The sequence below is a fragment of the Taudactylus pleione genome, unplaced genomic scaffold (assembly GCF_031769625.1).
Source record: "Taudactylus pleione unplaced genomic scaffold, aTauple2 ptg000201l, whole genome shotgun sequence".
Lineage (NCBI taxonomy): Eukaryota > Metazoa > Chordata > Amphibia > Anura > Myobatrachidae > Taudactylus > Taudactylus pleione.
This window is the reverse complement of record NW_028284603.1, coordinates 63,529,699-63,556,232: the sequence shown is the minus strand read 5'-3', so window position 1 is coordinate 63,556,232 and position 26,534 is coordinate 63,529,699. Positions and strand designations below refer to the sequence as shown.

General features: G+C 45.3%; 1 protein-coding gene across 1 annotated transcript in view; it reads right to left on the bottom strand.

The window, feature by feature from the left end:
- Positions 1 to 26,534, bottom strand: part of HEATR5B (HEAT repeat containing 5B) — an 88,868-nt gene that overhangs the window by 3,510 nt on the left and 58,824 nt on the right. Inside the window, exons 20-35 of the mRNA XM_088477431.1 lie at positions 26,243 to 26,432; positions 25,656 to 25,825; positions 25,306 to 25,450; positions 24,513 to 24,692; positions 23,810 to 24,061; positions 18,672 to 18,853; positions 17,923 to 17,991; positions 17,653 to 17,832; positions 10,171 to 10,408; positions 8,681 to 8,935; positions 8,416 to 8,543; positions 6,793 to 6,937; positions 6,316 to 6,588; positions 4,560 to 4,784; positions 901 to 1,052; positions 76 to 289 (exon numbers count right to left, since the gene is read on the bottom strand). Coding sequence (XP_088333557.1) covers positions 76 to 289; positions 901 to 1,052; positions 4,560 to 4,784; positions 6,316 to 6,588; positions 6,793 to 6,937; positions 8,416 to 8,543; positions 8,681 to 8,935; positions 10,171 to 10,408; positions 17,653 to 17,832; positions 17,923 to 17,991; positions 18,672 to 18,853; positions 23,810 to 24,061; positions 24,513 to 24,692; positions 25,306 to 25,450; positions 25,656 to 25,825; positions 26,243 to 26,432 — 2,998 coding nt within the window. The remainder of the gene's footprint in view (positions 1 to 75; positions 290 to 900; positions 1,053 to 4,559; positions 4,785 to 6,315; positions 6,589 to 6,792; positions 6,938 to 8,415; positions 8,544 to 8,680; positions 8,936 to 10,170; positions 10,409 to 17,652; positions 17,833 to 17,922; positions 17,992 to 18,671; positions 18,854 to 23,809; positions 24,062 to 24,512; positions 24,693 to 25,305; positions 25,451 to 25,655; positions 25,826 to 26,242; positions 26,433 to 26,534) is intronic.

The following is a 26,534-nucleotide window of genomic DNA, read 5'->3' as shown; positions in this document are numbered from 1 at the left end:
TCTAACACTTGGTGCCTCCCTATCAGAAGCCAGACACAAAAATGAGACTGTAAAGCAAAGAAATTGTTTACTCACTATTTTTCTCTTCTCCTAATGCCACCAGTCTTTCTAGTACTTTTATTCCTTCCTGAACAACCAGCAGCTCCGAACTGTTATTCGGTTTTTTCATTTCAACAGCCTTCAGATTTTCAACCATGATGGGGGCCAAAGCATGTATATATGGGGTGGAGAGAGCTCGATTGGAGTGTTGGAAAACTGACAGCAGGAGTTGGTAACCTTTTGCCTGAACCTATAAAATCGGAAGCACAAAAACATAACTTGCTACTATTATGAATGAGGTACAATACAAAATGTGAGTAGGCAGTAGGGGGTCACAACTTCACTGATGGTTTATGCACCTCCCATAGGTGTGCTGGCACTTCGATAAAGCCCCTGTTTAACTCCCCTTTTTTCACAACAAAGCTGAACGTAACACAAATGGTAATGAGGGACAGTTGAACTCTTAAAAAGAGGAGGCCACATAGATACTCAGCTAACGGGGTATATGTAATAGCTTGCGGACTGCAGGCATCGTCGAGTCCCGTGCAAGACTGCCCGATGTTTTAAAGTGGCAGTCACATTTAAAACGACTGCTACTTTAAAACAATGGGCAGTCTTGCATGGGACTTGACGATGCCTGAGTCCGCAGGCTATCACATATACCCCCTCAAGTCTGAAACAACACAGAACACAACCACAATTAGCATCTGAGATTTATCCAACTGAAAAATACCATAGTCTCCTACCCTCCCAAAAACAAGTTAACACAAGTAAAATGTATTATGTTGTTTTAAGTGCAAAAACGGTAAAGAGTCCATGTATTGTAGGTCTCGTCATAGGATTTCTTTCTTGTAAACTAACCCAGGGGTCATTGGAGGTCATGGCTGCTTTGAATCTGTTGATGCATCCAGTCTGTAATGACCGCACCCCAATTATCTCTGTGCTTGCAGACAACAGGAAGAGTACAACTGCTGTCAGTATGCTCACTTCATCCGCTGTGTGCTTGGAGTCAACTGGTAAAAAAGAAACAAAAATAAAACCTCCACAAACATTATAATTCCCTAAACTTCCTTACATCGTTTAGTCATGTGTATTAAGATAAAATCTAGGGGTCAAAATAAACTATTCCATAGGATCGCTAATCACAATGTGTATTTAGCAATCCTTTTTTTCATGCACATTGTAACTATGTACTGTATGTATGTACTGTATGTACGTACGTACGTAGCAATCAGTCAAGAGGCCACAAAAAAATGTCACTTATTCCCTGCAAGGACTATTGCTACAGTAACTACCTATTGACCTTCCACCTAACTGCTGTGCTATATAACCAAAATACTACCAATCTGACTTTTTGACTGTAATTCCCTACAATGGTTCTCTAACTTTCAGAAAAAAAGTAAAACATTTTTGAATGCATAACACAACTTTTATATCAGCCCTAGAACACTGCCAAAATGTCCCCTTCCTGTACCATCAATCTCAGACTGAACTCCTATTAGTAACCTCATCACAAGCATGCTTACTTGAGTCTAAGAAACCCAAAACCATTACCTCACCTTGTCTACCAAATCATTATACAGTCTCTCTAAACTCATGTATCCACATCCATCTGTAACTAATGCTGGGCATACACTATACAATTATCTGTCAGATATCTGTCTGGTTGGAATGAAAACCTGGTAATGTATGGGAGCAAATTACATACATCATTTGCTCACAAACACTGGAAAACTGTCAAAAATGGTCGTTCAGACAAATTGGTTAAAACACACAAATTGAACCAATTTGAACAATTGTTTTTTGTCCGTTTCCAGTGATTAAGATCATATGATCGCCGCTCCTATACATTAGCAGGTTTTCATTCCAACCAGCCAGATTGGACAGATAATTGTATAGTGTATGCCCAGCATTAGATGTAAATCTTGTTACCCAAATGCTAGAGTTCCCCTATGGTGTGGCAACCACAAATTCTCTGGTCATCCATAGGGGACACAGGCTTCATCACTAATAGGTGTATAGGTGAGCTGGAGTCGGAACACCACAAGTTTCTCTTCCCAGCAGCCCAGGCTCTCTCTCCCCAGACCAGAGGACCAGTTTGGTTTGGTGCCTGCTAGGAGCGGGCACGGGTTTGCAGGGGCTGCTTTTAAGCAGCTTCATTTAAGTTTCCTTTATATTCTTTTAGTGAGCAGGTAGTAAGTCATCGTCCTATAGAAAGCCTTCACTGACGCTTCACCGAGCCCCAGCGCCGGTGGTCGCAGCACTTGAGCACTGGCGTCTGGGTCAGTGACCTCGGCCCGGCTCCAAAGCGCACACCACGGGAGCAGCAGCTGAACACAGTGGGGAACAGGTAAGGTGGCTCCCTGCTTCCTTGTCTACCTGTATACCTAACTCTCTTAGTCAGGTTATACATTCAGCTCCTTCCACCCCTGTTGGGGTTTGGTTTGTTGAGCACTATTAGAACATTCAATTAAATGAAATAAATGGTCTGTTTGTCTCTGTAGTAAGTGTCTCCTATTTCTCACCTGTATGTAGCTTCCAGTTAGTTGATTATACTACTGATACTGATTACACTAGCGTGAACACCAATTTCTCTATTGGCATTCACGAGTTTATTTCACTTTCTACATAGCCCCACTTATTTGATATATTGTGGCGCTTTAACATTCTTTGCACCACCCCGTACTAACACACCACTGTTTAGCAACCTTTGTGTGTGGTGACATCTTTGAAAATATCTTCCAAGGGCAAAGCATCCAGGGAGGAGGGTGCTCCTGTGTTGCATAACAGTAGGACCTGTGCTGAAATGCTTTCTCCTCAGGTTCAAGTCCAGAATGGTTTCCGTGTCCAGCATTACACAGTTACACAGCGGGATATCCCTTTAGCCACAGCTTCCAAACAGGAACCAGCATGGCTTCCATGCTTTCACATGTAATGTTGCAGTTAGTAAATCAGCTTGCCATCCCAAGGCCTGCTAATCTACTTGCAGGCACGGGCCAGATCGCCAGAGTTCTTCCTTCTTCTAGGGTGATTCGCAGCCTGCAGCTGTGGAAACGCCATGAATGCAGTCCTTCACTCAGTCAGTGCAGGGTCTGGTGCAAGGGTCGACATCTCTCCTGTTGAGGCCATGATCAAGGGCTCTGAGCAGACATCTAAGTCAGAAGCCCTGGTATTTAAACATCAGAAGAAGGTAGCTCAACTTGAAAACCTCCTAGCGGAGGCTCGGGCTCATTCTAACAAGCTCTTCCAAGTCTCTAAGCACATTGCTGCCTTTAATCTGCTACCTGCTGCGGATAGAGTCAAATGGGAGTCTCCTCCTCCTTCCTATCCCAAACACGGACTTTCCTTAAAGAGTTGACAGATATTAAGTTAGATAGCTTCCTTAAAGCGATTTTCTGTAATGCTGAAGCAATTGCACGCCCAGCCCTTGTGTCCGCTTGGGTGTCTATGGCCATCGGACACTGGGGAGATTCTGTAGAAGACGGCCTGTTTTGATGTCCACAGATCGGAGTTGTTGTCTATGGTGGAACATATATACTGGATGCATGTTCATATCTAGGCGTGGCGGGGGCATTGACACAGACATTCTAACCTCTAAGGTGTTGGCTTCTGCTGTGGAAGCCCGGAGAGTGCACTGGCTTTCTACCTGGTGCGCCAACACAGACTTTAGGAAGGCCCTGGAAGCTCTACCTTTTTCGGGAGAGGCATCTTTGGCCCGAAACTGGACAGGATTGTGGCTACAGTTGCCGCTTCCAGGATGGCTTCCCTTCTCTATGCGGCAGCTCCTAGGTCGCAAACTTCTAATTTTCGCTCCTTTTGACCACAAGGTAAGGCAAAGCGTCAGGCTTTCTCCAGGTTCCAGGGTTCTTCCACTAAGGGCTCAAAGTCCAGAAGAAAACAGACCTGATCCACCAGACGTCCTCCTACCAAGCTGACCGACAATCCTGCCGCATGACCAGGCGGGCACCCAGAGAAAAAGAGATGTTTTTACCTGTTAAATCCTTTTCTTGGAATCCATAGGGGACACAGGGTGTCTACCCTGATGCACCTGGCTTGCAGGGTCTTTGCATTGTTACCAGTTCCACTTTTCACCTCCACTGTTGTGTTTTGTACTAAGTGTATGCCGTTCTACCTTCTCCTTCCTCTAAGCTCCTTGTCTTGGGCGTGTTAACTGAACTGGTCATCTGGTCTGGCGGCGGGTTATAGGGAGCCTGGGATGCTGGGTAGAGAAAATAATTATTTGGTGCCCAGACTCCAGCTCAGCCACCTATACACAGTGTTCAAGCCTGTGTCCCCTATGGATTCCAAGAAAAGGCTTTAACAGGTAAGAAAATAATTCTCCTTTTCTTATTCCATGTAGAGTGTTCAGCACCTATTGTTCCTGCAGACTTTTTAAGATTATTGTACTTCTAATATATTCTGTAGTGCTAAACGTACTGGGATAAATAACTGTATAAATTAAATAGTAATATATCGAAGTTTCCTCCACTAATGATACAAAGCTATGGATTTATTATTACCTGGCTGAGAACACTCCAGTATAGATGCCAAGGTGCTACGCATCAGATCCGTCCACTTCTTCTGAGTTTTTTCTGTCTTTGCCAATGGTGAAGTGACAATCACCTTTATCGCTTGTAAGCAGGCACTCACAGGCAGGGGGACCTGATTATCGGGACACTTTATCGCTGTCTCCTTCAGAACTTTTGTGACCAAGTAAAGAATGGTAGGCAGTATTGTCATGCATCCTGCAAAGAAGACTCTTATTGAAGATGGTATATTGCATAGATGTAAAAAAATATTATCAATTTATATTGGATCTGAAATGTAGTGTGGGAATTGAAATGAATGTTAGTATCGAATAAAAGATAAACAGTAGTAGCTATCATGTTGTGTGGGGATTAATAAAAACAAACAAATAAATACCATAATTTAGAACAGAATGATAACGGATATGTAACATTAGTTCCGAAGTCAATATATGAAATAATTATTTTAAATGTCCACAGTTTCCAGGTATTAGCCAGGCAGCCTTGGAGATTCAGGATTTTGGGACACTTTCCTACGGTGACCTAATGAATTTGCACCGCAAAGAGATAAGGGCGCTAAGAGCTCATAAAGCAAGTTTAGAGCATTCAAATGTTACAGATGTGTCCTCATCCACCCTTTTTATTTCAGTACCATATGAGCCGTCCCCATATGTAGCTATAGGTACTCTATAAGAAATTGTGCATCTTATGGTGCATACACACGGTCAGATTTTCCTTTAGATATGTACAATAACGATTTTAAAAATCGTTCAATCGTTCATATCTGAAGGAAAATCTGACATATCTGACATGTTTTTTAGATGAACGATGCGTGTTCCCGCTTGTCAGATAACGATATCTGACATCTGATGTGTTTGCAGTCAGATTTGGATGATTCCATTCATTTTAATACAGGCAAAAATCGTTCACATCGCTGCTCAAATCATTGGTAAATCGTTCATCTGACATATCTGACCGTGTGTATGCACCATAAGTAACATCGCAGCTGCATACAAAGAGTGTACCAGAGACACTAGATTTGTACTTTTATTGCAAATAAATTGGTATAACATGTGCAGATTAAGGATAACACATGGAGTGAGGCATGGTGCGGTCACTCATATCAGAATTCGGATTTTGCTTTTTTTACCCAAATTCGTCACTAAAGCTGGGTGCACACTAGGCGACCCGCCAATGTGATACCTGTTGGTACGACGATCTGGCGGTCGGTACACACTGCACGATATGGTTAAAGACAGCCCAATATATAGTCCATACGCACCATTCACCTTCCTGGCGTCGGCAGCTGGGTCGCTCTGTCGGCCGCACATGCATGGCCAACGGAACGACCCCGATATTGGAGCGAAAGAGCGTGCCTAGTGTATACACACTAGACGATCCGGACGATATGTTGGTCCAAGTCATGATATTGCCCGAGAAATATTAGTGTGTATCCAGCAAAAGTCGCACACAGAAGCACAAGTAAAGCCAGTCCCAGCAGCTCGTGTTCGCCTACAATGTGCTTTTGATACATTAGTGATGCGACCAAGCTGCATATTTAAGGACAAAGATGCTTGTCGTGGCAAAGTCACAAAGTCTGTGGAAAGCCATACAGGGCTAATTGGTGCGATTTGAGTAAAGGTGAATGTGGACACATCTGTACATGATCAACCTTCATCCACATTCAACATGTTTCCTAGTTTAATCAGAGTTATTTGCTCTTTAGAGTCGGATGTTATTGAAGATTTACCTGCTGGTGAGCACAGAGGAGGAAGCTCAGCTAGGATGGTCACTGTAGATGCTACAAGGCGTGCACTTTCTTCTGAAAGCTGCTGATGTTTGGTGACAACATGGCTTGGCGAGTCAGACATCTTGGAACTGAGCTGTGGCATATGTCGTACCAAGATGAACATTAGCAGCTCCATAGCAGAGAAGACCAGGGACTTTCCTGGGATCAGACCACCACTTTCCTCACCTTCACCCAAATTTGTCTGCGTTTCCTTTTCGCTTGTGTCATCTTTGTCTGAAAAATATGGAAAATGGCTCTGAACAATAGTGTAATTCACTGTGATAGTGATATAATTAGGACTGGGCTGATATTAGGTGCATGAGACATTGGATGCCTACACCCCAACAGCTGGACTCACAAATGCAGCGAAGCTCTTTTGATGCTCTGCATCAAACTTTAAATTCTTTTTAACAAGCAATCATTAGCCTTTGGTCTTACATTGAACAGTTCTTTGCTCCTGTAATTTGCCATAAGCAGCTCCCACAATCTGCTGCACTACTTTAGTGACTAAAAGCTGAACAGAGGATGGGTCACAAGTCAGCAGTAGGCGATGAAGAACATTTAGGAGTTCCACTCCAATCACCTAAGACAGAGAAAGCAAGCATGCTGTTATTACAAACACAAACTAGTACTTTTGTTACATTAAAAATAAAATAAAAATGATTCAAATGTTCAGATGTGTCCTCATACACCGTGGCTTCAGCCATGCCAAAGAGCCTCTCTCGGCGCACGAGGTCTAGGGCGACTCAGCTGTGCCAAGCATCTTTCTCACTCAAAATGTGCATCTTATTAAATACAAAAGAATCAACAAAACTATTTTGCTAGATTACACGGATCAATTTGAGGAGGCTCGGATTCTTTCGGATTTTCCCCGTCAAAAATCGGGTCTCAGAAAGAGGCAAAACGTCATCTTTCATGGACAAACATCATCAAACTTTTGTCCAGGAATGATGATGTTTGTCCATGAAAGATGACGTTTTCCATGTTTCTGAGAGCTGATTTTTTGCGGGAAAAATTCAAATTTGGCGGGAAAATTCGAATTTGGGGGAAAATCTGAACTACTCCGAGCCTGCACATCCCTAATTTGATGTGCGGCATTTGTACATCTGTGTGCGACAGAGTCTGAATTTGCATACAAAGTGCTATGATGCAGTGGCCGCAACTTTTTCTCACTTTAAGTTTCATTGTGTGCATGTTTAAAACTAATTTTTGTGTTGGTAAAGTCGCAGCCCAGTGTCTCCAGTACACCGAGTTGTTTTTTGTTGCGTCTGCAATGTGAATAAGGCGCTACACGTCTCGGAGCAGCTCAGTTGCGCCGAACACCTCGCGTCATTTGGCGTATAGATGCTAGGTGTTAAAGGACACATCTGTAAGTGGTAAAAAAAATTATTAAGAAAGCTTCACAAACTAGGCCTCAAGGCACTGTGACAATAAAACACTTTGCGAGTCCATTGTGTCTTAGTAAAGCACACACACACACATTTTAAATACACAAAAAGATCAATACCATAAGAGGTTAATGGCAAACTTCAGCATGGGCAGGGACAACCACCTAACAATCAAAAAGAGCCTATAGCAGCAAAGTAAACAGTCAAAAGTGTTGTGTGCAGGAGTGTTTCTGTATACAGGCAGAACTTTATCATGGTTTAAACACAAAGAAGTAGTCTGTTTTATGTTAAGAGGCGACCCTGTGAAAATTTAAGTGTCTAAATTAAGCTAACAGAATACCCATGCGCATTTTTAGAGGAAGGGACAAAAAGGACAAAAGTAAATCTGTAAGAAACATTAATACGAATGTCCATGGGTACGTATGTACCATATCTGGCATTATGGACAAGCCTAAAACGGTTTTCAAGAACCACAAAATAAACTAGGGCATTTGCGGCTATTGTGAAGTCATGGACCATGATTGAGGAGGTCTGGTCATAAAAGGATGACACCTTGACCTCCAAAAAGACAGTACAACTTATGGGTGACAAATATAATTAACATATTATAAAATAAAATAGATAAAAGATTTTGTATTAATATATAAAACTAAATGTTTTGCTTGAAACGTACCTGGTCCTCTGCTATGTGACTTCTGGCAAAAGGAGAATCGAGAAGAATGTGTAGAGCCTGAAGACAAGCTGTGACATGTTCAACAGGCTCCTCAGGCCGGGGTGCACAGAAGAACTGGATGCTGATGCCTTTAGACGGACAAAATATACATTATGCATAGATATACATGAGGACACTTGTATATTGTTGACAAAACAGAGCTAATTTCTCATTCGTACAAACAAAACACAACATAATTGAACTAACAAAATTTATTTTGCTGTACCTAAAATCAGGTGCATTCTATCTTTGTTGAGCTCCACAAGAGACTTTGGACTGGGTGGTGTTCCTGGCGCCTGGTTCAATGCTATAGCAGGGTTGCGTTTCTGGGAGTTTGATATTTTCCCTTCATCTGCGATGTCTGAATTATTAAAACCAGTGGAATTAAGCCAGAGAGTCACTGCATGCAGGATAGGAGCCCAGGAATTGCGATAATGTAGTCTTGCTGTATCAATGGTTTCAGGAGTATAAAATGCTCCACCTGTTCATTACCATAGATTAAAAAATATATAATTAACATACTAGAATAGTAAACTAAACGTTTTTTTAAGATGTGTTTGACTAACTCTTCATCTCCTATTTGTCAATGTTGGAAGTGGCCAGGGACAGAACAACCTGTAACCGTTCAGATCATCAGAATACCCAAAGCAACACAGAGTATTTCAGTAAATCAATGTTCCGACTTTGTGAGAAGGCAGTTAGGGCTGCATGTAACAGGCAAGTATATGATGTGAGGGGGAATATACAGTCTGATAATTATAAAGTGGAAAGATTTGAGTCCCTAGCACCACAGGGTAGGTAAACGGATGATGGATGGGTATGTTGTGAAGTACACTTCAATTTAACAGCTTATACAGTACATCCAACCTGTTCATCATTGTGTGTAGTCAGTATGTCGACATTCAGAATGTTGACATAGATGTTATGCCAACAGTGAACATGTCCCCAACATTGTGACTGTGAACAGTAACAATAGACATAACAGATTTAGGCACAGGGTTAGGGTTACAACAGTTGGAAAATGTTACATCGACATGCACAATGTAGACAGTACAACCATTCAGAATGTCAATATGGACGTTATGTCAACAATGAAGAGGTCGACATTGTGAATGCTGTGGTTAGGGTTATTGTTAGGCTATGGTTAGGGTTTGATTTGGGTTATAACAGTAGGAAAACATTATGCCGACTTACACAATGTCAAAATAATGACCATGTCGACATTCTTGGATTTTGCTTTGTTTGCATCAAGCCCTCCGCAGCCTTGTGTAATGATGAGAAGCTGTTTTCTGGTTACCCCAAGATTTATGCTATCTTGATTTTATGTAATATTATATATACATATATTTTTTTTTAAATACATTTTGTTCTCTCCTTTATCCTTGATTGGGATACATATATATTCTTTATCCATCTGAGGCATTAGCGCCATTGCTTTTCACCTACATAATTTTATTTTCTTTACTAGCATGTTAAGTTGGTGTTTCATTCAATAAGGTGTTTTAGGAGGCTGCTTATACCTAGTTTTGCGCAAAAGTATTGATTGCCCTTAAAATTTTTGTGATTCATGTCGACATTCCGAAAGTCAACATTTTGTACCACACCCTTCATTGCTATACTGGATTTCTTGTATTGTAGTATAACAATACTTTTAACAAACTAGTTTTGCTACATTTTTATACTAAAATAGTAAATGGGAAACTAGAGAACACTTACCATCTGGAGGCAGCTGGCTGGCAAACTCAGGTGGCAAGGTAAGGAGAGCATAATCTTTCAGTACCGCCAGCCACAGCCGGCTAAGGGTTGGAAGTGCTGACTCAACCAATGAGATGAGGCTGTCAGGGGGAAGCTCATCGATGTTATTGTAATCATCGTCTTCATCGTCATTGGTCTTCATTGCCTTACTGGGCTTACTGTCTGCTTCTTTTTTAATAGTCATGGCAACAACATAAACCTATCACACACGGTTGAAAAAACGATTACAGTTATTATTGAAATTATATAAAACATGAATAGCAGCACTGCATTTGCAACATAGTGAAAATAATAAGCTTAGAGGAAACAATAAGCTCAACCACTGTCTAATAAATAGGTCCAAGCACTGGAAAATGATGCATCAACAAAGTAGCACTGAAATAATACATCACATAAGAGCAATGCAAAATCTGATATGGGAGCTTAAAATAACATCAAAACAAAATGCATCTTTATTGATGTTCCTGTAAATAACAAGAGATATGGTAAGAACTTACCTTTGTTATCTCTGTTTCTACGAAGTCCATAGGGTCCACAGGGTTGACCTTGGGGTTATAGCTGGAACAGGATCCATGGGCACCACACAGTTAAACTTTTAGCTCCAAGGATGCACTTGGGTCCTCCTCTATACCCCGCCCCCGAGCCACAGGCACCTCAGTTGGTAAGCAGCCTAGGCCGGAGGAGAATATGGAACAGAGAGAAGGAAGACTGGAACACACAAGAAACCATACTCACAGCAATAGGAGACGGAAAACCGGTGACCAGCCACACAGCCCATTTGAAGCCAGGTGCGTCAGGGCGGGCGCCCTGTGGACCCTATGGACTTCGTAGAAACAGAGATAACAAAGGTAAGTTCTTACCATATCTCTTGTTTTCTACTTCAGGGTCCATAGGGGGTCCACAGGGTTGACCTTGGGGATGTCCCAAAGCAGTTCAACTAAGGGCGGGGACGCTCCTGTGCTGAAAGGAGCACCCGGCGCCCAAAGGAAGCATCCTGAGAGGCGAAGGTGTCAAACGCATAGAACCTCAAAAACGTTTGAATAGAAGACCAAGTGGCCGCCTTACACAGCTGAACAGCAGAAGCGCCACGTCTAGTAGCCCAAGAGGGACCCACAGAACGAGTGGAATGAGCCTTAACAGAGGCTGGCACAGGTAAACCCTCTTGTGCATAAGCCTCACAAATAACGGAACGAAGCCAACGGGCTAACGTTTGTTTGTTGGCAGGCCAACCCCTCTTGTAAAAACCAAAGAGGATAAACAAGTAATCAGACTTCCTAACCGAAGCCGTCCGGTCTACATAAATTCTAAGCGCCCGGACCACATCTAAGGAAGTCTCACCAGCTGAAAGATCAGGGGACTGAAAAGCTGGCACAACAAGTTCCTGATTAATGTGGAACTTCGAGACCACTTTGGGCAAAAACTCAGGACGAGTGCGGAGCACCGCTCTGTCCTGGTGAAAAATCAGGAAAGGAGGGCGACAGGAAAGCGCCCCCAATTCAGACACCCTCCTGGCCGAAGCAATTGCCAGGAGAAAAACCGTCTTAAATGTCAGCCACTTGAGCTCCACCGCCTCAAGAGGCTCAAACGGAGGACCCTGCAGGACCCGTAGCACCACCGCCAAGTCCCAAGGAGCCACAGGAGGCACAAAGGGAGGCTGGATCCTGAGAACACCCTGGAAAAAGGTGTGAACGTCTGGTAGTATTGCAAACCGCCGTTGAAACCACACGGACAAGGCGGACACATGAACCTTCAGAGATGCAAGGCGTAAGCCGAGATCCAATCCTGACTGAAGAAATTCCAAGATCCTAGAAACTCGGAACACCTGAGGATCATAATGTCTGGACTCACACCACTGAAAGTAAGTGTGCCACACTCTGTGATAAATCCGTGCTGAAGCAGGCTTGCGTGCCCTGAGCATGGTACCAATAACCGAACTGGAGAAGCCCCGAGACCTCAAGACGGCTGTCTCAAGAGCCACGCCGTCAAAGACAGCCGACCCAGATCCGGGTAAAGGCAGGGCCCCTGAAACAACAGGTCCGGACGCTGAGGAAGAAGGTACGGAGCGTTGATAGAGAGGCTCCTGAGATCGGAGTACCAAGGACATCTGGGCCACGCCGGAGCTACCAGCACGAGCATGCCGCCGTCCTGCTTGAATTTCCGCAGAACCCGAGGAAGCAGGGATAGCGGAGGAAACAGATACGCCAGGTGAAACGTCCATTTCACCGACAGCGCGTCCACCAGACTTGCGCCTGCGTCTCTTGTCCTTGACCCGTAAACGGGCAACTTGTGATTGTGACGGGAGGCCATCAAGTCCAGCTCCGGCAGTCCCCACCTGTCCACGAGTAGCTGAAACACCTCTGGGTGAAGCGACCATTCCCCGGGATGCACGTCGTGACAGCTGAGGAAGTCCGCCTCCCAATTGAGGACTCCGGGGATGAAGACCGCCGAGATCGCCGGAATGTGACCCTCCGCCCAAGTCAGGATACGAGACACCTCCGACATCGCTGCCTGACTGCGAGTTCCGCCTTGGTGGTTGATATACGCCACCGTGGTGGCGTTGTCAGACTGCACCTGTACCGCCCTTCCGTGAAGAGCGGGGCCGGACGACTGCAGGGCCCTGTATACTGCCCGCAGTTCCAGGATGTTGATGGGGAGAAGTGCTTCTTCCGCTGACCAACGACCCTGAAGCGACAAAGAGCCGGTCACTGCCCCCCAACCCCGGAGACTGGCATCCGTCGTGAGCAGGACCCAGTCCGGGATCCAAAATGGGCGCCCCTCGACCAGATGAGCTGTCTGAAGCCACCAAGCCAAAGATTGCCGAACGTCCGGAGACAACACCAGCACCTGAGAGCGGATCCGGTGAGGTAACCCGTTCCATTCTGATAGAATCAGCCCCTGCAGGGGCCGGGAATGGAACTGGGCAAATTCCACCATGTCGAATGTCGACACCATGGACCCCAGAACTCTCATAGCCGAATGGACCGACAGGCGGCAACGGCTCAGGCAACTGTGTATCCGCAGCTGTAGGGAGGCGACCTTCTCCGGAGTCAGGAAGATCCTTTGCTGACGCGAATCCAGCAGGGCTCCCAAATGAACCATCCGCTGTGATGGAATCAGGGAGGACTTTTTCCAATTTATCAACCACCCATGTGCTTGCAGGCAAGCGATCGTCAGGTGGAGATGTTGAAGCAGTACCTCCGGGGAGCTCGCCAGCAACAGGAGGTCGTCCAGATACGGCAGCAGCCGTACATTCTGGTTCCGAAGATGTGCGGCCATGACCGCCATAATCTTCGTGAACACCCTCGGTGCTGTGGAGAGACCAAAGGGTAGCGCCCGGAACGGATAGTGGTGTTGAAGGATAGCGAACCTCAGATACCGCTGGTGTGAAGATGCTATCGGAACATGGAGGTAGGCGTCCTGGATGTCCAGGGACACCATGTAATCCCCCGGTTCCATCGCCAGAATGATGGAACGTAACGTTTCCATCCTGAACTTGGGAACTCTGAGGAATTTGTTCAGAGACTTCAAGTTGAGGATAGGGCGATGAGAACCATTGGGTTTCTGCACCAGAAACAGAGACGAATAATACCCCGTCCCTCGTTGTGATAGAGGAACGGGAACAATGACCCCTGCTTTCAGCAAGGACTCTATAGCCTCCTGAACCTGTAACGCCTTGGTCTTGTCCTGAGAAGGACTTGTGCAGAAAAACTGGTGGGGTGGTCTGTGCCGAAAAGACAGGGCGTACCCCTGGGAGACCACTTCTCGAACCCAGGCATCCGTGGTGGTATTGTGCCAGTACTGGGCAAATAGAAGAAGTCGGCCTCCCACTCTGAGGTCCCCCAGAGGGAGGCCCGTCCCATCAGGCCGCAGGTTTATCTTCCTGCTTGGAAGAAGGGCGCCGAGCACTCCAGGCTTGCTTCTTGGGTTTAGAGGCAGTCTTACTCGCAGACTGTCTCGGGAAGGACTGACCTTTCGCCTTACCCTGAACCCGAAAGGAACGAAAAGCCGAACTCCGAACCTTAGCAGGCAGTGCCGCCGAAGGGAGGAAGGCCGACTTGGATTTAGCCAGGGTGTCCACTATTTTGTCCAAGTCCGGACCAAATAGTAATTCCCCATTGAAAGGTAAGGCCTCCAGACCCTTCTTTGAATCAGAGTCCGCTCTCCAGGACCGCAACCACAAGGATCGGCGGCCAGACACCGCTGCAGCCGATACCCGCGAGGTCAGCAGACTAGCATCTAAAGAAGCTTCACCAATGTAAGAAGCAGCGTCCCTCATTTGTCCCAACAACGCCCGCTGGACATCCGGAGTGTCGTCTGGGAAGGTATCTTCCAATGCATTGGCCCACCCCTCAATGGCCTTGGCCACCCAGGAGATGGCCATGGACGGTCGGGCCACCGCCCCGGAGAGGGAGTAAATAGACTTTAAGCAAGTCTCAACTTTCCTGTCCGTGGGATCCTTCAGCGAGGATATCGACGGTAATGGTAAGGTGGCGCCCCGAGTTAAACGGGTGACATGGGAATCCACCGCCGGTGGAGTTTCCCATTTTTTACAATGTGCCTCAGGGAAGGGGTAATTAGAAGCCAACCGCTTCTGAGGAAGGAATCTCTTACTGGGCGCCTGCCAAGCTACCGCCATATGATCCGTCAACTGATCCGACAGGGGAAACACCGCAGAAGCCACCTTAGTTTTTTTGAAACTAGGAAACTTCGACTTAGGAACCGGTGCCTCATCCTCTATAAGAAGAATAGCTCGCACCGCCCTAACTAGTGCTCGCACATTAATGGACGACTTGGTATCCATTTCCTGGACCGAGGCGTCCGAGTCAGTGTCATCAGGGACCTCCCCATCATCTGAGGAACCCTCTGAGTCCGATACCTGAGCAGCCCGTGTCATGAGTGGGCGTTTTGAAATCCTAGAAGGCATGTCAGTCTGCAACATTGACTGAAAAGCCGAGGAAGCGGCCGCCAAATTTTGCACGGAGTTGGAGAGCACATCCACCCATGGTGGAGGAGTCGCCATAGGGGCCTGAAAAGGTACCACAGGCTGCTGCGGCACAGGGGAAGCCTGTATATACATAGGCAACCCCGCATAGGGACCTACTGATTGAGACCCAGGAAGACTCTGCAATAACTGCGGGACACCCGGGGAATGGGGGATGGTCGGCTGGGGCACCGCCCTAGTAGGGAGAGCAGTCGGGACCGACAGACGGTCCGCAATAGACACCAGCACTTGAGAAAACATCGCCCACGGTGGTTCCTGCGCCAGAGAAGGTCTGGATGGGCCAGGAGCCACCTGGCATCGACTACACAGGCCATCCTGTGACAAATCCTCCCTATCTACTCCTGCAGAACAGCGTCCGCAGGAGGCCAACACCGGAGCCACTGAGCGCTCAACCTCCTCGTCTGACATGACAGAATATATTATATATCTGGCACCAGGGTAGAAGTAAAACGCACTCACCGGTGTGCTGAACAACAGCCCACAATATGGCACTGAGTAGCACACAACTGTATGTGACGGACCTCACAAATACGTGATCTATATAAGTGAGGTCAGTAGAAACGCCCCTCCCCCACACACCTGTAGGGCTTGTAGGAGAAGTAAAGGGATAGGTATAAGCTGACAGTAAGTAGAAAATAAGCACAGACAGGCAGCACTAGCAAAAGTCACATACCATGCAGGAAGATATACTCACTGCACCTTTACACTACAATCAACCTGCCCAGATTCAGTGTCTGGGAGGGCTATAGTGCTGTGTACGCTGTCCTTAATCAGGGGAGAGGTACACAGGGGGACCGGTCCGCATGCTCCCTGAGATCTGCGCTGCCACTGGGAAAATGGCCGCTGGAGACCTCAGAGGAGGAGTGGCCGTGTAACTGCAGCTCAGCGACGCCAGACTGCGTGCTGAAAGGCGCGCTGAGCTGAGGGGAGGAGCCGCTGACAGGGAAGGCTTCCTCCCCTGGCTGGCCATAACCCCAGGGATGCTGGTTTCCCGCTTGCCCCTTTATCCCTGGTGGTCTAGTGGTCCCACGAGTTATGGGGGGGGCCCGCCGCCACTGCCAGCAGCCTCCGGTCTGTCCCCAGGACCGGAGGCTAAAGGACTGCATTTAAGGCATACCGCGCGCCGCCGCTAGCCAGCGACGCGCGGCTTACCTGAATCCCCGGCGACTCTGGCAGCAGTCCTGGGAGGTAGACAGAGTCCGGCTAGTACGGACTCTGCCCTCCCGCGGCGATCCCCAGATCAGTACTGGCGTCGCGGCGCCAGTCGGGGATCAGAGCGGCAGCGTGGGCGTCTGTACAGACAGCCCTTCGCTGCCGTCCGTAGTAAAAAGAGATTAAAATAAATAAAATCTAACTTAAAATAAAAAGCTTCTGGGGGCTGCTCCTGCAGCCCCCCTGCGCGGTGACCGATTCCGGCCGGGCACCAGCTTACACTGAGGTGCCTGTGGCTCGGGGGCGGGGTATAGAGGAGGACCCAAGTGCATCCTGGGAGCTAAAAGCTTAACTGTGTGGTGCCCATGGATCCTGTTCCAGCTATAACCCCAAGGTCAACCCTGTGGACCCCCTATGGACCCTGAAGTAGAAAATGTATAATTATCCTGTAAATCTGTATAATAAATAATATATGTATAAACAGCATGCTCTGTTGCCAGGTTGCACCCATTGTCCACATTTACCCAAAGTAGAGGAACCCGTGGAGTTTTTGGTCCCCTGATACAATCATAGCTGCGAAAGCTGCCAAACCCAAGGATGCAATCAGTACTATGAAACAGTAAAACGCGTCATCGCAGCTTCATCATTTACAGCAGGAATACATTATTCTACTGTCTATTAAAAGTAAAGCGTATAGGAACCATTTCCTTTTTAATTTGTTTAGAGTGATTTCATGTACTATATATACCCCAACATTTAAAACTGAATGTTATTAATACTTCTAAGAATCTTATTGTAAATAATTGTTATCAACTGATTACAATGGGTCATCATTTATATGAATTAGTACAAGTGTGGTTGCCAATAGCAACCAATCAAGTTTGCTCTCATTTTCCAAACTGCCCACAAAAACGAATTAGAATCTGACTGATGCGCAAGGAAAAAAGGCACAGCACACAGCAGCTAGTCATTAAAAACAATGTCACACAATGTGTAGACTATTAAAACAAGTTATATTATGTAGCAACCACTTTAATCGAAATCGATTTTTGGTTAAAATGACTTTCATGAAACAGCTAAAAATTAGTCTAAGTAGCCTCAATGGCTTGAAGATACACAAACTACTAAACTAGCAATAGTAAATGTAGAAAACCTGCTACCCTGTTATTTCAGGATTTTGAAGAGAAAATAATAATCAGATATGTGAACTGATTTCATGTTTGCAATATGTATTCATAGATAAGGCCACCAATCAATATCATCTTACAACTAAAATAAGTTGTGCCTACCTGTGCCCAAGCTTTGAGTACAGCCAGTTTCTCCATAGTTATGGCACTCTCACGGTAAAGCTGACTGGATGCTCCTTTCCCTGTTTGTGCCTTGTCCAGCGAAGAAACTAAAAGGTTGTGCACCCTGCGAAGGTCATTCAGGTCACTCACCACTTTGCTCCCTATCCAGGAGCTACACACCTGACAAGAGACCCACACAGACGGTTATTCTGGCAAGTACCAAAAGGAGATTCATCTTTTTCTGTAGACACGCATACAATAGATCTATACCTGGCAGGCTTTTGCTGTGATATCTGAAGGCGTATCCTGTGAAAATGCTGGTCTTAAAGCAGCTCCAACCTACAAAAAAATAAAAATGAAATACAATAAATTTCTCAAATAGAAATTTCTCAAAAGGTCTATAAAACACTATATTGTAAAATAAAAGAAAAACACACACTTAAATAGAAACTTTAAGGCTAATAACATCATGTGCAATGAAGCTTGGAGATAGTCATGTTTTACAACTTTTGTCATCAAGTTCATCAGAGCATTAAATTTGGGCAATAAAACATAATAAAAGTTTTATAGCACTAAAATAAAATTCAAATGAAATTATTACATAACCCAAAAATTGGATGTATGCAAAAGACACATGTTAACATTAATTGACTAATACAGCTCAGGTTATTGAAGTTGGGAAATAACCAGGAAAAGGTCATTATCACACTGAGAAGGCACGGAAGAATTCAACCTCCTAATTCAATAAGAACCTGTGACATTAGGGAGGAGTATTATTTCAAAAGAACAATTGACATCACTGATGTAGGTAGAGGACACAATGGCATCACTGGTACCCAGTCAACTGATTAAATGCGTTCACACCTATCATTAGCCCTCAAAATGGCCATCTCCGCTGAGTGTGAGCAACTATGTAGAATACATTTTAGTGTTTGGTTGTCTTACACACAGTGTAAAGGCCTACAAATTAACAATTGTCCTGGTTTTATTTCAAACTCTGAGGCGCTCTATACCCTTACATTGGCCTGATACTGTTCCAAGATTACATGTCCTGGAAATTCAGGCTCAGGAACAGAAGCAAACTTCTTGATGATATCCTCCAGTGCTTGCAGGCCAGCCATACGGAGCTGATTGCTGTGATCAGTGGCAGCCATGAAAGCCATCCGAATAAGATCAGAGAGGTGTAGGACCAAGAGGTCATCTGTGAAATTAATCAGAATAAGAGGCTGAACTATATAAACTAGAAATTATGTTAAATAAATTATAAATATAAAATAACCTTTGCGTACTACCAAAGAGTACCTATACATTTTAAAATGTTAAAGAACAATTCTACAAACTAAATTTTTTTGAGTAATTCCACTGGATGAGTTAAATGGAAAGATGAACTCTTTGTTGTGGCATTACGGTGATAGTTTTTAAAGTGAAGGATGCCAGCTCATTTTTAAACTTATATTTCGCTAAATTTCATCTTTATTTGCTGTACATTTAGATTTGTAAGGATATAAGGAGACTTACCGTATGTTCTTACCTGTTAAGTCTTTTTCTTCGACTCCATAGAGGGCACACAGAGATAACACTGGATATAGTCTGGAGAAGAGAGTCTGGGCTGAGCCATCTGCCTTTGGAAGAGGACAGACAAGGCCAAAACCTGGACCTTCAAGGAAGAGAGCCTAAGGCCCAAATCCAGACCTGTTTGCAGAAAGGAAAGGATCTGGGAAAGGCAGAAAGACCCCTAGTCGAACATCAAGAAAAATAGGTATGTCAAACCCGGTGATAACAAGGCGGCTTCATAGCCTGCAGCATGGTCCGAACGACCCTCCTGGATAATGCTTTTGCTTTTAGGATGGATGTCTCAAGAGACCAATCTGGAGTCACCAGAATCAGAGTGCCTCCCTCCAGCTTGAACTTGCGGAGGACCCTAGGAATCATTGAGATTGGAGGGAAGACATAAATCAGAGGGAAGGTCCAAGGAACAGCTAGTGCATCTAAAAGGGGGGCTTCTGGATCCCTGGTGCGGGAGCAATATCTTGGAAGCTGATGGTTGTAACGAGACGCCATCATATCGATGTGCGGCAGGGCCCCAGCGATGGACTAATAAGCTGGAAGACGTCTGGATGCAGAGCCCACTCGCTTGCTTGGTTGTCCTGATGACTTAGGAATTCCACTCAATTTTGAACGCCCGAGATGAAGACGGCGGACAGTGCTGGAAGATGACATTTCGACGAGCGAAGAATTCGGCTGTCTTCCTGCATGGCTTCCTGACTGCGAGTGCCGCCCTGGTGGCTTATGTAGACCACCGCAGTTGCATTGTCTGACTTTACCTTCACCGGACGTCCATGAAGGAGGTGCTATGCCTGACACATAGCCCTGTACATGGCACAAAGTTCCAGGATGGAAAGTTGGCTCTCCTGACGCGTCCAAAGGCCCTGAAATATTAGATGACCAGTTACCACCCCTCACCCCCAAAGACTTGCATCCGTGGTGAGTAGGACTCAGTCCTGGATCCAAAAGGGACGTCCCTTGTCCAGATGTGAAGGCTGTAGCCACCACAGCAAGGACATACCTCCTGAGGAGGAATTAGAATCTGAGCCCTGAGGTTTGGACGAGTTTTGATCCATCTCTTCAGAATGATTCTTTGGAGAGGCCGAGAGTGCAACTGACTGTATTCCACCCTATCAAACGCTGCGACCAATGACCCCAGAATCTGCATGCACGAGTGTATGGACACGACGCTGATTGAGAAAGGTGCGTATACTGTAAGATCTTGTCCGGAAGGAGGAAGACTCTGAGCTCTTGAATCCAATAAGACTCCCAAATGGAGCATTTCATGGGACGGAGATAGCGTGGATTTCTTCCAATTGATTATCCATCCGTGAGATTGTAGGAGCTCTACCGTCAGATGGATGTGCTCTCTGAGAACTGTCGGAGATTGTGCCAAAAGAAGCAAGTCGTCCAGGTACGACAAAATTCTGATGCCCTTGCGGCTCAGTTGTGTTGCCACTACTACCATGACCTTCGTGAACACACGAGAGGCAGTGGACAGACCAAAGAGTAACGCTTGAAACTGGTAGTGTTTGGTTTGGACAGCAAACCTGAGAAAATGTTAGTAATTGGGATATGCAAATAGGCATCCTGAATATCCAACGATGCCATAAAGTCTCCAGGTTCCAATGCTAGAATGATGGACCGAAGGGACTCCATGTGGAATTTGGGCCTCCGAAGAAATTTGTTCAAGTGTTTCAAATTGAGGATGGAGCGAAAAGAGTCATCCGGCTTCTGAACCAGAAATAGATTAGCGTCAAAGCTTAACCCTTTCTGGGACGGGGGAACAGGAATAACGACCCCTGAGACGATGAGAGCACGAATAGACTCCCTGAGAGCTTTTGCCTTTTCAAGCTGTGAAGGAAGGCTGGTGGAAAAGAACTGTAAAGGCAGTCGCTGTCTAAAGGTGTGAGCGTAGCCTTGAGACACGACGCCTCTGACCCAAGCATCCGTTGTGGTCTGCATCCACACTGCCGAAAAACGAAGAAGCCAGCCTCCCACTCCGAGGTCCCCCAGGAGGAGGCCCGTCCCATCATGCGGCAGGCTTGTTCGCTGGCTTGGCAGCTGGACGTTTAGTGGACCAGAGTTGCTTACCTCTGGGCTTGAAGCTTTTAGAAGCAGAACCCTGGCTTCTGGAAAATGGCTGACCTCTAGCCTTGCCTTGTGGACAAAAGGAACGAGATGCTGAAGTCCTAGGTCTCGGAGTGGCGAGAGAATGATAAGAAAGCGGATTTAGATGCTGCCAACATAGCCACTATCTTGTCCAATTCTGGACCAAACAGAACATCACCCGAATAGGGAAGGGCTTCCAGGGCCTGCTTGGATTCCATGTCCGCCTTCCAGGTGCACAACCAAAGTGCTCTTCTTGTTGCAACTGCAGAAGCATAAATCTTAGAAGTTAAAATTCCTGAATTTATAGCTGCTTCGGAGAGATAAGGATCTGCCTCTCTAACGTGTGCAACCATAGTAACCAAGTCACCTCTGTGTGCGCCAGAGGCAAGTCCTTCCTCCAAAGTTTCTGCCCAGCGGCCCACAGCTTTAGCCACCCAAGCCGATGCCAGGGCTGGCTGGCCGAGCCAGAGCCCCTGCATTCACATAAATGGTTTTTAAGAAATTTTCCAGTTTCCTGTCTGTAGGATCTTTAAGAGATGCCGAATTAGGGATAGGATGGAGGGATGACCTAATAAGACGAGTAATGTGGGCATCCTCCGGGGGAGGAGACTTCCACTTAGCCCTATCAGCTGCGGGGAGAGGGTAAAAGGTAGCAATACCTGAAAGAGTCTACTAGCGGAGTCCACACCTCCGCTAGAAAGTCTTCTAGCAGTGCAGAAGATGGAAATTCCGCCACTGTCTTTTTCTGTCTCTTAAACACAGGTACCTTGGATCTAGGAGGTTGCTCAGAGTCCTCCACTAAAAGAATAGCTTTCACTTCTCTAAAAAGAGCCTCTACGTCTACTGAGGACGTCTCCACCTCTGTAGCAATGAAAGCACTAGCCTCGCCATCTAAAGATATCTCTGAATCTGAACCTCTGCCAGATTAAGGAGTGGAACTCGCGTGGAGCAGGTCTATGCCTAGAAGCCTTATCCTTATGAAGCATCTGCTGAAAGGATGTGGATACCTGAGCCAACCCCTGTACTGACTGGGCAAAGATCTGCATGCTGGGTGGCTCAGCCATGGGAAGCTGTGGCACAGCGACAGGGACAGGTGGTACTGAGACTGTCATGCGGTCTACAAACTGTGACATTACCAGAGTCAGTTGTGACGTCCAAGCAAGTTCTTGACTAGAATCCATGGGCGCAATCACCTGTTGCAGGGCCCCAAAGCAACCGACACACAGACCATCATGCTCCGGATCTTGAGGAGAAATGACATTAAGACACTTCTTACATGAACGTAACGCTGTAGCGCCTACCTCCTTGGTAGTCTTATTTCTAAATATTCCCACACAATGTAAAAAAAAATATATATATATATATATATACACACACACACACACACACACACACACTCATCCCTGCAAGTGATGTTTTTCAGTTACCAGTAACAGCAGGTACAGACACACAAGTAAAAGTACACTTACTCACATGCACACAGACCTCTTAATGCAGAAATGTGGGCTAAAGTGGCTCAACAAACCAGCCTAAACAGCTGGAAGGAGCAATGAATTAAGCGCAGCTGCTGGGAACAGGCTATTAGACGATATTGGAGCCCATTTTCTCTCTCTCCAAAGCTGAGGCAGGCTATGCTGTAAAATGGCCACTCAGCATCTAGGAGGGAGAGGAGAGAAGGGAGCAACTGCCTGGGGATTTCTGGCCCTGTAGGTAAAACGTGTCCCAGGGTTGGGGGTGGAGCGAACAGAGAAGCACCCGCCTCCTCCGTCTGGCATAACCCTCAGGGAACATGGCCACCACTGCTATTAAGCAGCCCCTGCTCCATATAGTAATTCCTGGTGGTCTAGTGGTAAGCGCAGTAGACCGGGAGCCACCACTGCCAGCACCGCTGGTGGTCTACTGCGACGGCTGTGACAGCCGTGAACCCGTGGCTTCCTGCATGCAGGGAGCAGTCTTACCTTGTCCCCAGTGAGTGCTGGCTGCAGCTTGGAGCTCCAGAAGTGTAGGAGTCCACGGCTGAATTCACTGACCCAGTCGCCAGTGCTGCAGCCAACGGCGCTGGAGCAGCAGTGGGGGCGACCTATAGGACGCCTTACACTGCCCACTGAGTAAAAACTAATTTCAAATAAAATGATTAAAATAAACTGCGAGGAACCACCTAAAGAAGACCCCCTATAATCTGGTGCCCTGCTCCTGCCGGAACCAAACTCAAACTGATGGCCTCTGGCTGGGGGCGGGGTATTGAGGAGATGAGCCTGAGCTTGTGGGTATTTGCATTTAACTATTTGCTGCCCAGACTCTCCTCACCAGGCTATTCCCAGTGTCATCCCTGTGCCCCCTATTGGAGGAAAAAGAAAAAGAAAATGCTCCTTAAATTCAGTTTTTGGATCGTTAAATATCATCTATAACATATGTCAGATAATTGGGCTGAGGATTTTATCCGTTGTGACCACTAGCTTGATAAAATAAGCAAAAAGGAACAATCAGACTGTATTCTTACTTTTGGGGCTTTTCAGTTTCAGTGTGCGAGCAGCAGCTAAATCAAAGTGTGCCTTGTTAGCATTTTCACACAGCATGATAATCCGGCACAGGCAGTCTGCAGCAAACACACGTGTTGCCCAACGAGGGGCTACAAATGGTTTCGATTTATCATCATCTCCAAGTGTAGTAAACATGGTGTCGTCATCCATTTCATCCTTCTTCTCTGACTCTTCGTCCCTTCCTCCAGCTACCAGACCAGCTGTACCCACATCTAAATTGATAAAATGTAAATATATGGATTTTATCTAATTAACACATGAATTAGTCAATTATCAATTATTTAGTAATGCTATATTAAAAGTAAACTATCTTAACAAACATTTGTGATATGTCAGTGTGTGATATCCATGTGGCAATAACAAAATGGCAATTAAGACTGGTTCTAGCTGCAGAGGTTAGAGACAAGTGTTTTGCGATCCTCTCAGGTGTACTGGAGGAGAAAATGATGCACATCACATCTTCTTTGCATTGTGCAGAACTGACACCCGGAAGTAAAGTGATCGTGTAATGCGACTTGTAGCGCACGGAGGATAGATGTATGTGGACACATCTGTAGGATTGCAGTCAGCACTGTGTAGGACAAGCGCAATCTTTTGCATGTCAGCGGAATTTCTCTTTAGATTACTAGGAAGAATACTGCACAGACATAACAAGATACATACCACTGGAGGCTGCCAAGACATCCTTGCATAATAGCAACCAATGAGACAATTTATCCACAGCCAAAGAGGAGAGCATGTGGCCCAGTGTGTCATGAATGTCGGAGCACAGTTTGCGATCTGTTTCCCGGTCCAACATTCCAAACAGCACTCCTTCCAGACCAGTGTCTGTTATGTTTATATCTGAGAAGAAATATGTGATCACTGCCCTGTATCTATAGTCAGTGATTTAAAACCAGCTTCTATAAGTATTACTGTCTGATCTAAAAGATAGCTGCTCCATCTGTATGTACATCAGGTGAAGTCACATGACAAACTTTTCAAGTTATAATACAGTTTATGCTTAGAAGCTGGAGTATATAAATGGTTTATGTAATACATTTCATATGTAATATTATAATAAAGAATTTTAAACAATTACTATTCTTAAGCATGTTTTATTCAAATAAAGAATGATTACTTATTTATGTTTTAAACTATATAATCCAAAAGGTGCCCCATTTGCTCATGATTGTACATAATTAATTTACAATTAACATGTATTGAAAAAAAAATTATTCTGTATAAAATAATTTTCGGGCACATTTCTAAAACTGGGGCTAATGGAGAATAGAGGGGGAGGAGCTAGTCACACTTCTAGATTTAAAGTGCCAGGCTCCACTTTACCACCGTATATACCCCAGGGTCTTCAGCTCCAGTATCCCCTGGTGGATGAAGGAATAATTTATATGCAATGAAAGCTCAATTGAACAATGAGACTGACATTCTAAGACTAAATATGGATCTTCCCACTTACTGAGACCACTGCTTTCCTTATCTGCTGCATTCTTTGCCAGGTTCATGGCGTATTCACACACTTCTGCTGCCTCCCTCTGTGCCAGCTGCCTGAGACAAGCTACGGCCGCGCGTCTTAACAGCAAATGGGAACTGCCTAGGTGAACCTACAAAGTGAAAACATTCCCAATATACAATATTGACTAATAACATGATAAAATTAGTAGCAGCAAATATGCACTTGTTTCTACTGTTAGGAGTATAAAATGGAAAATCACAACATACAAGTACTGCAAAAAAGAGACCATGAAAATCAAAATACATTCATGCTACTATCACATGAAGACTAACTGAAGACATGAAAAATCTTACGCAGAGACATGGGACCAGGCTGGAGAGATTGACGTGACGAGGAGCAAACATGTGAAGTTGCTGGAGGCAGGAGATGGCAGCGGCCTGGACCAGTGAGTCTGAGTGATCCTGCATGATTGCACAGCCCACAAGACATGAAGAACGGATGGTAGAAATAGTGGGCCCATTGCCTGTGATAAGACATTATCATCTGACTGATTATACTGGGGTATTCATTCATTTCTGAATCAAGGTTTTTATTTTTTATTAAGTATTTTTAGTCAACATTTTCCAAGTTAATCAAGTTCTTTAGGTTATTTATTATATTTTGGCCTCAAATAATCAATGTGTTACTATAACTCTGAAGCAAGGTATGTTTATCAAATGCATGACGTGCCATTAACACAGTTTGTTCTAGTTTTGTGAGTTATCTAAAACAGTCTACAAAGTGCTCCTTGTGTCTGATATGTGGATTAAAGATTAATTCAGGTGAAAGTAAACCAACCAGAAGTAGGAGGATACGGAGTTATATACAACTTGTTACATAGCTAGCTTACAGTGTCCAGCTTCCAATGCTATCGAGCTATCATTGTGTCATTACTACTGACCTTGCAGCTCTGGACCCACTGTTGTGATGATAGCTCCCAAGCACCGGCCTAAGCACTGGTGAACCTCTGTATGTGAAGGAGGGACAGTCAGCAGAAGTGTAAGCACTAAAGATAGTGTTGGTTCTACATAGCCACGATACATCGGACCACTTGAGTCAACAATCAGCGCAAGTGAGTGGAGAGACCAAGTCTAAAAAAAAACAAGATATATATTATACAATCCTTCTTTTATATAATACAGTGTAATAATATATACGTCCATATATTACAAACATGCAGAATGACGGTCATT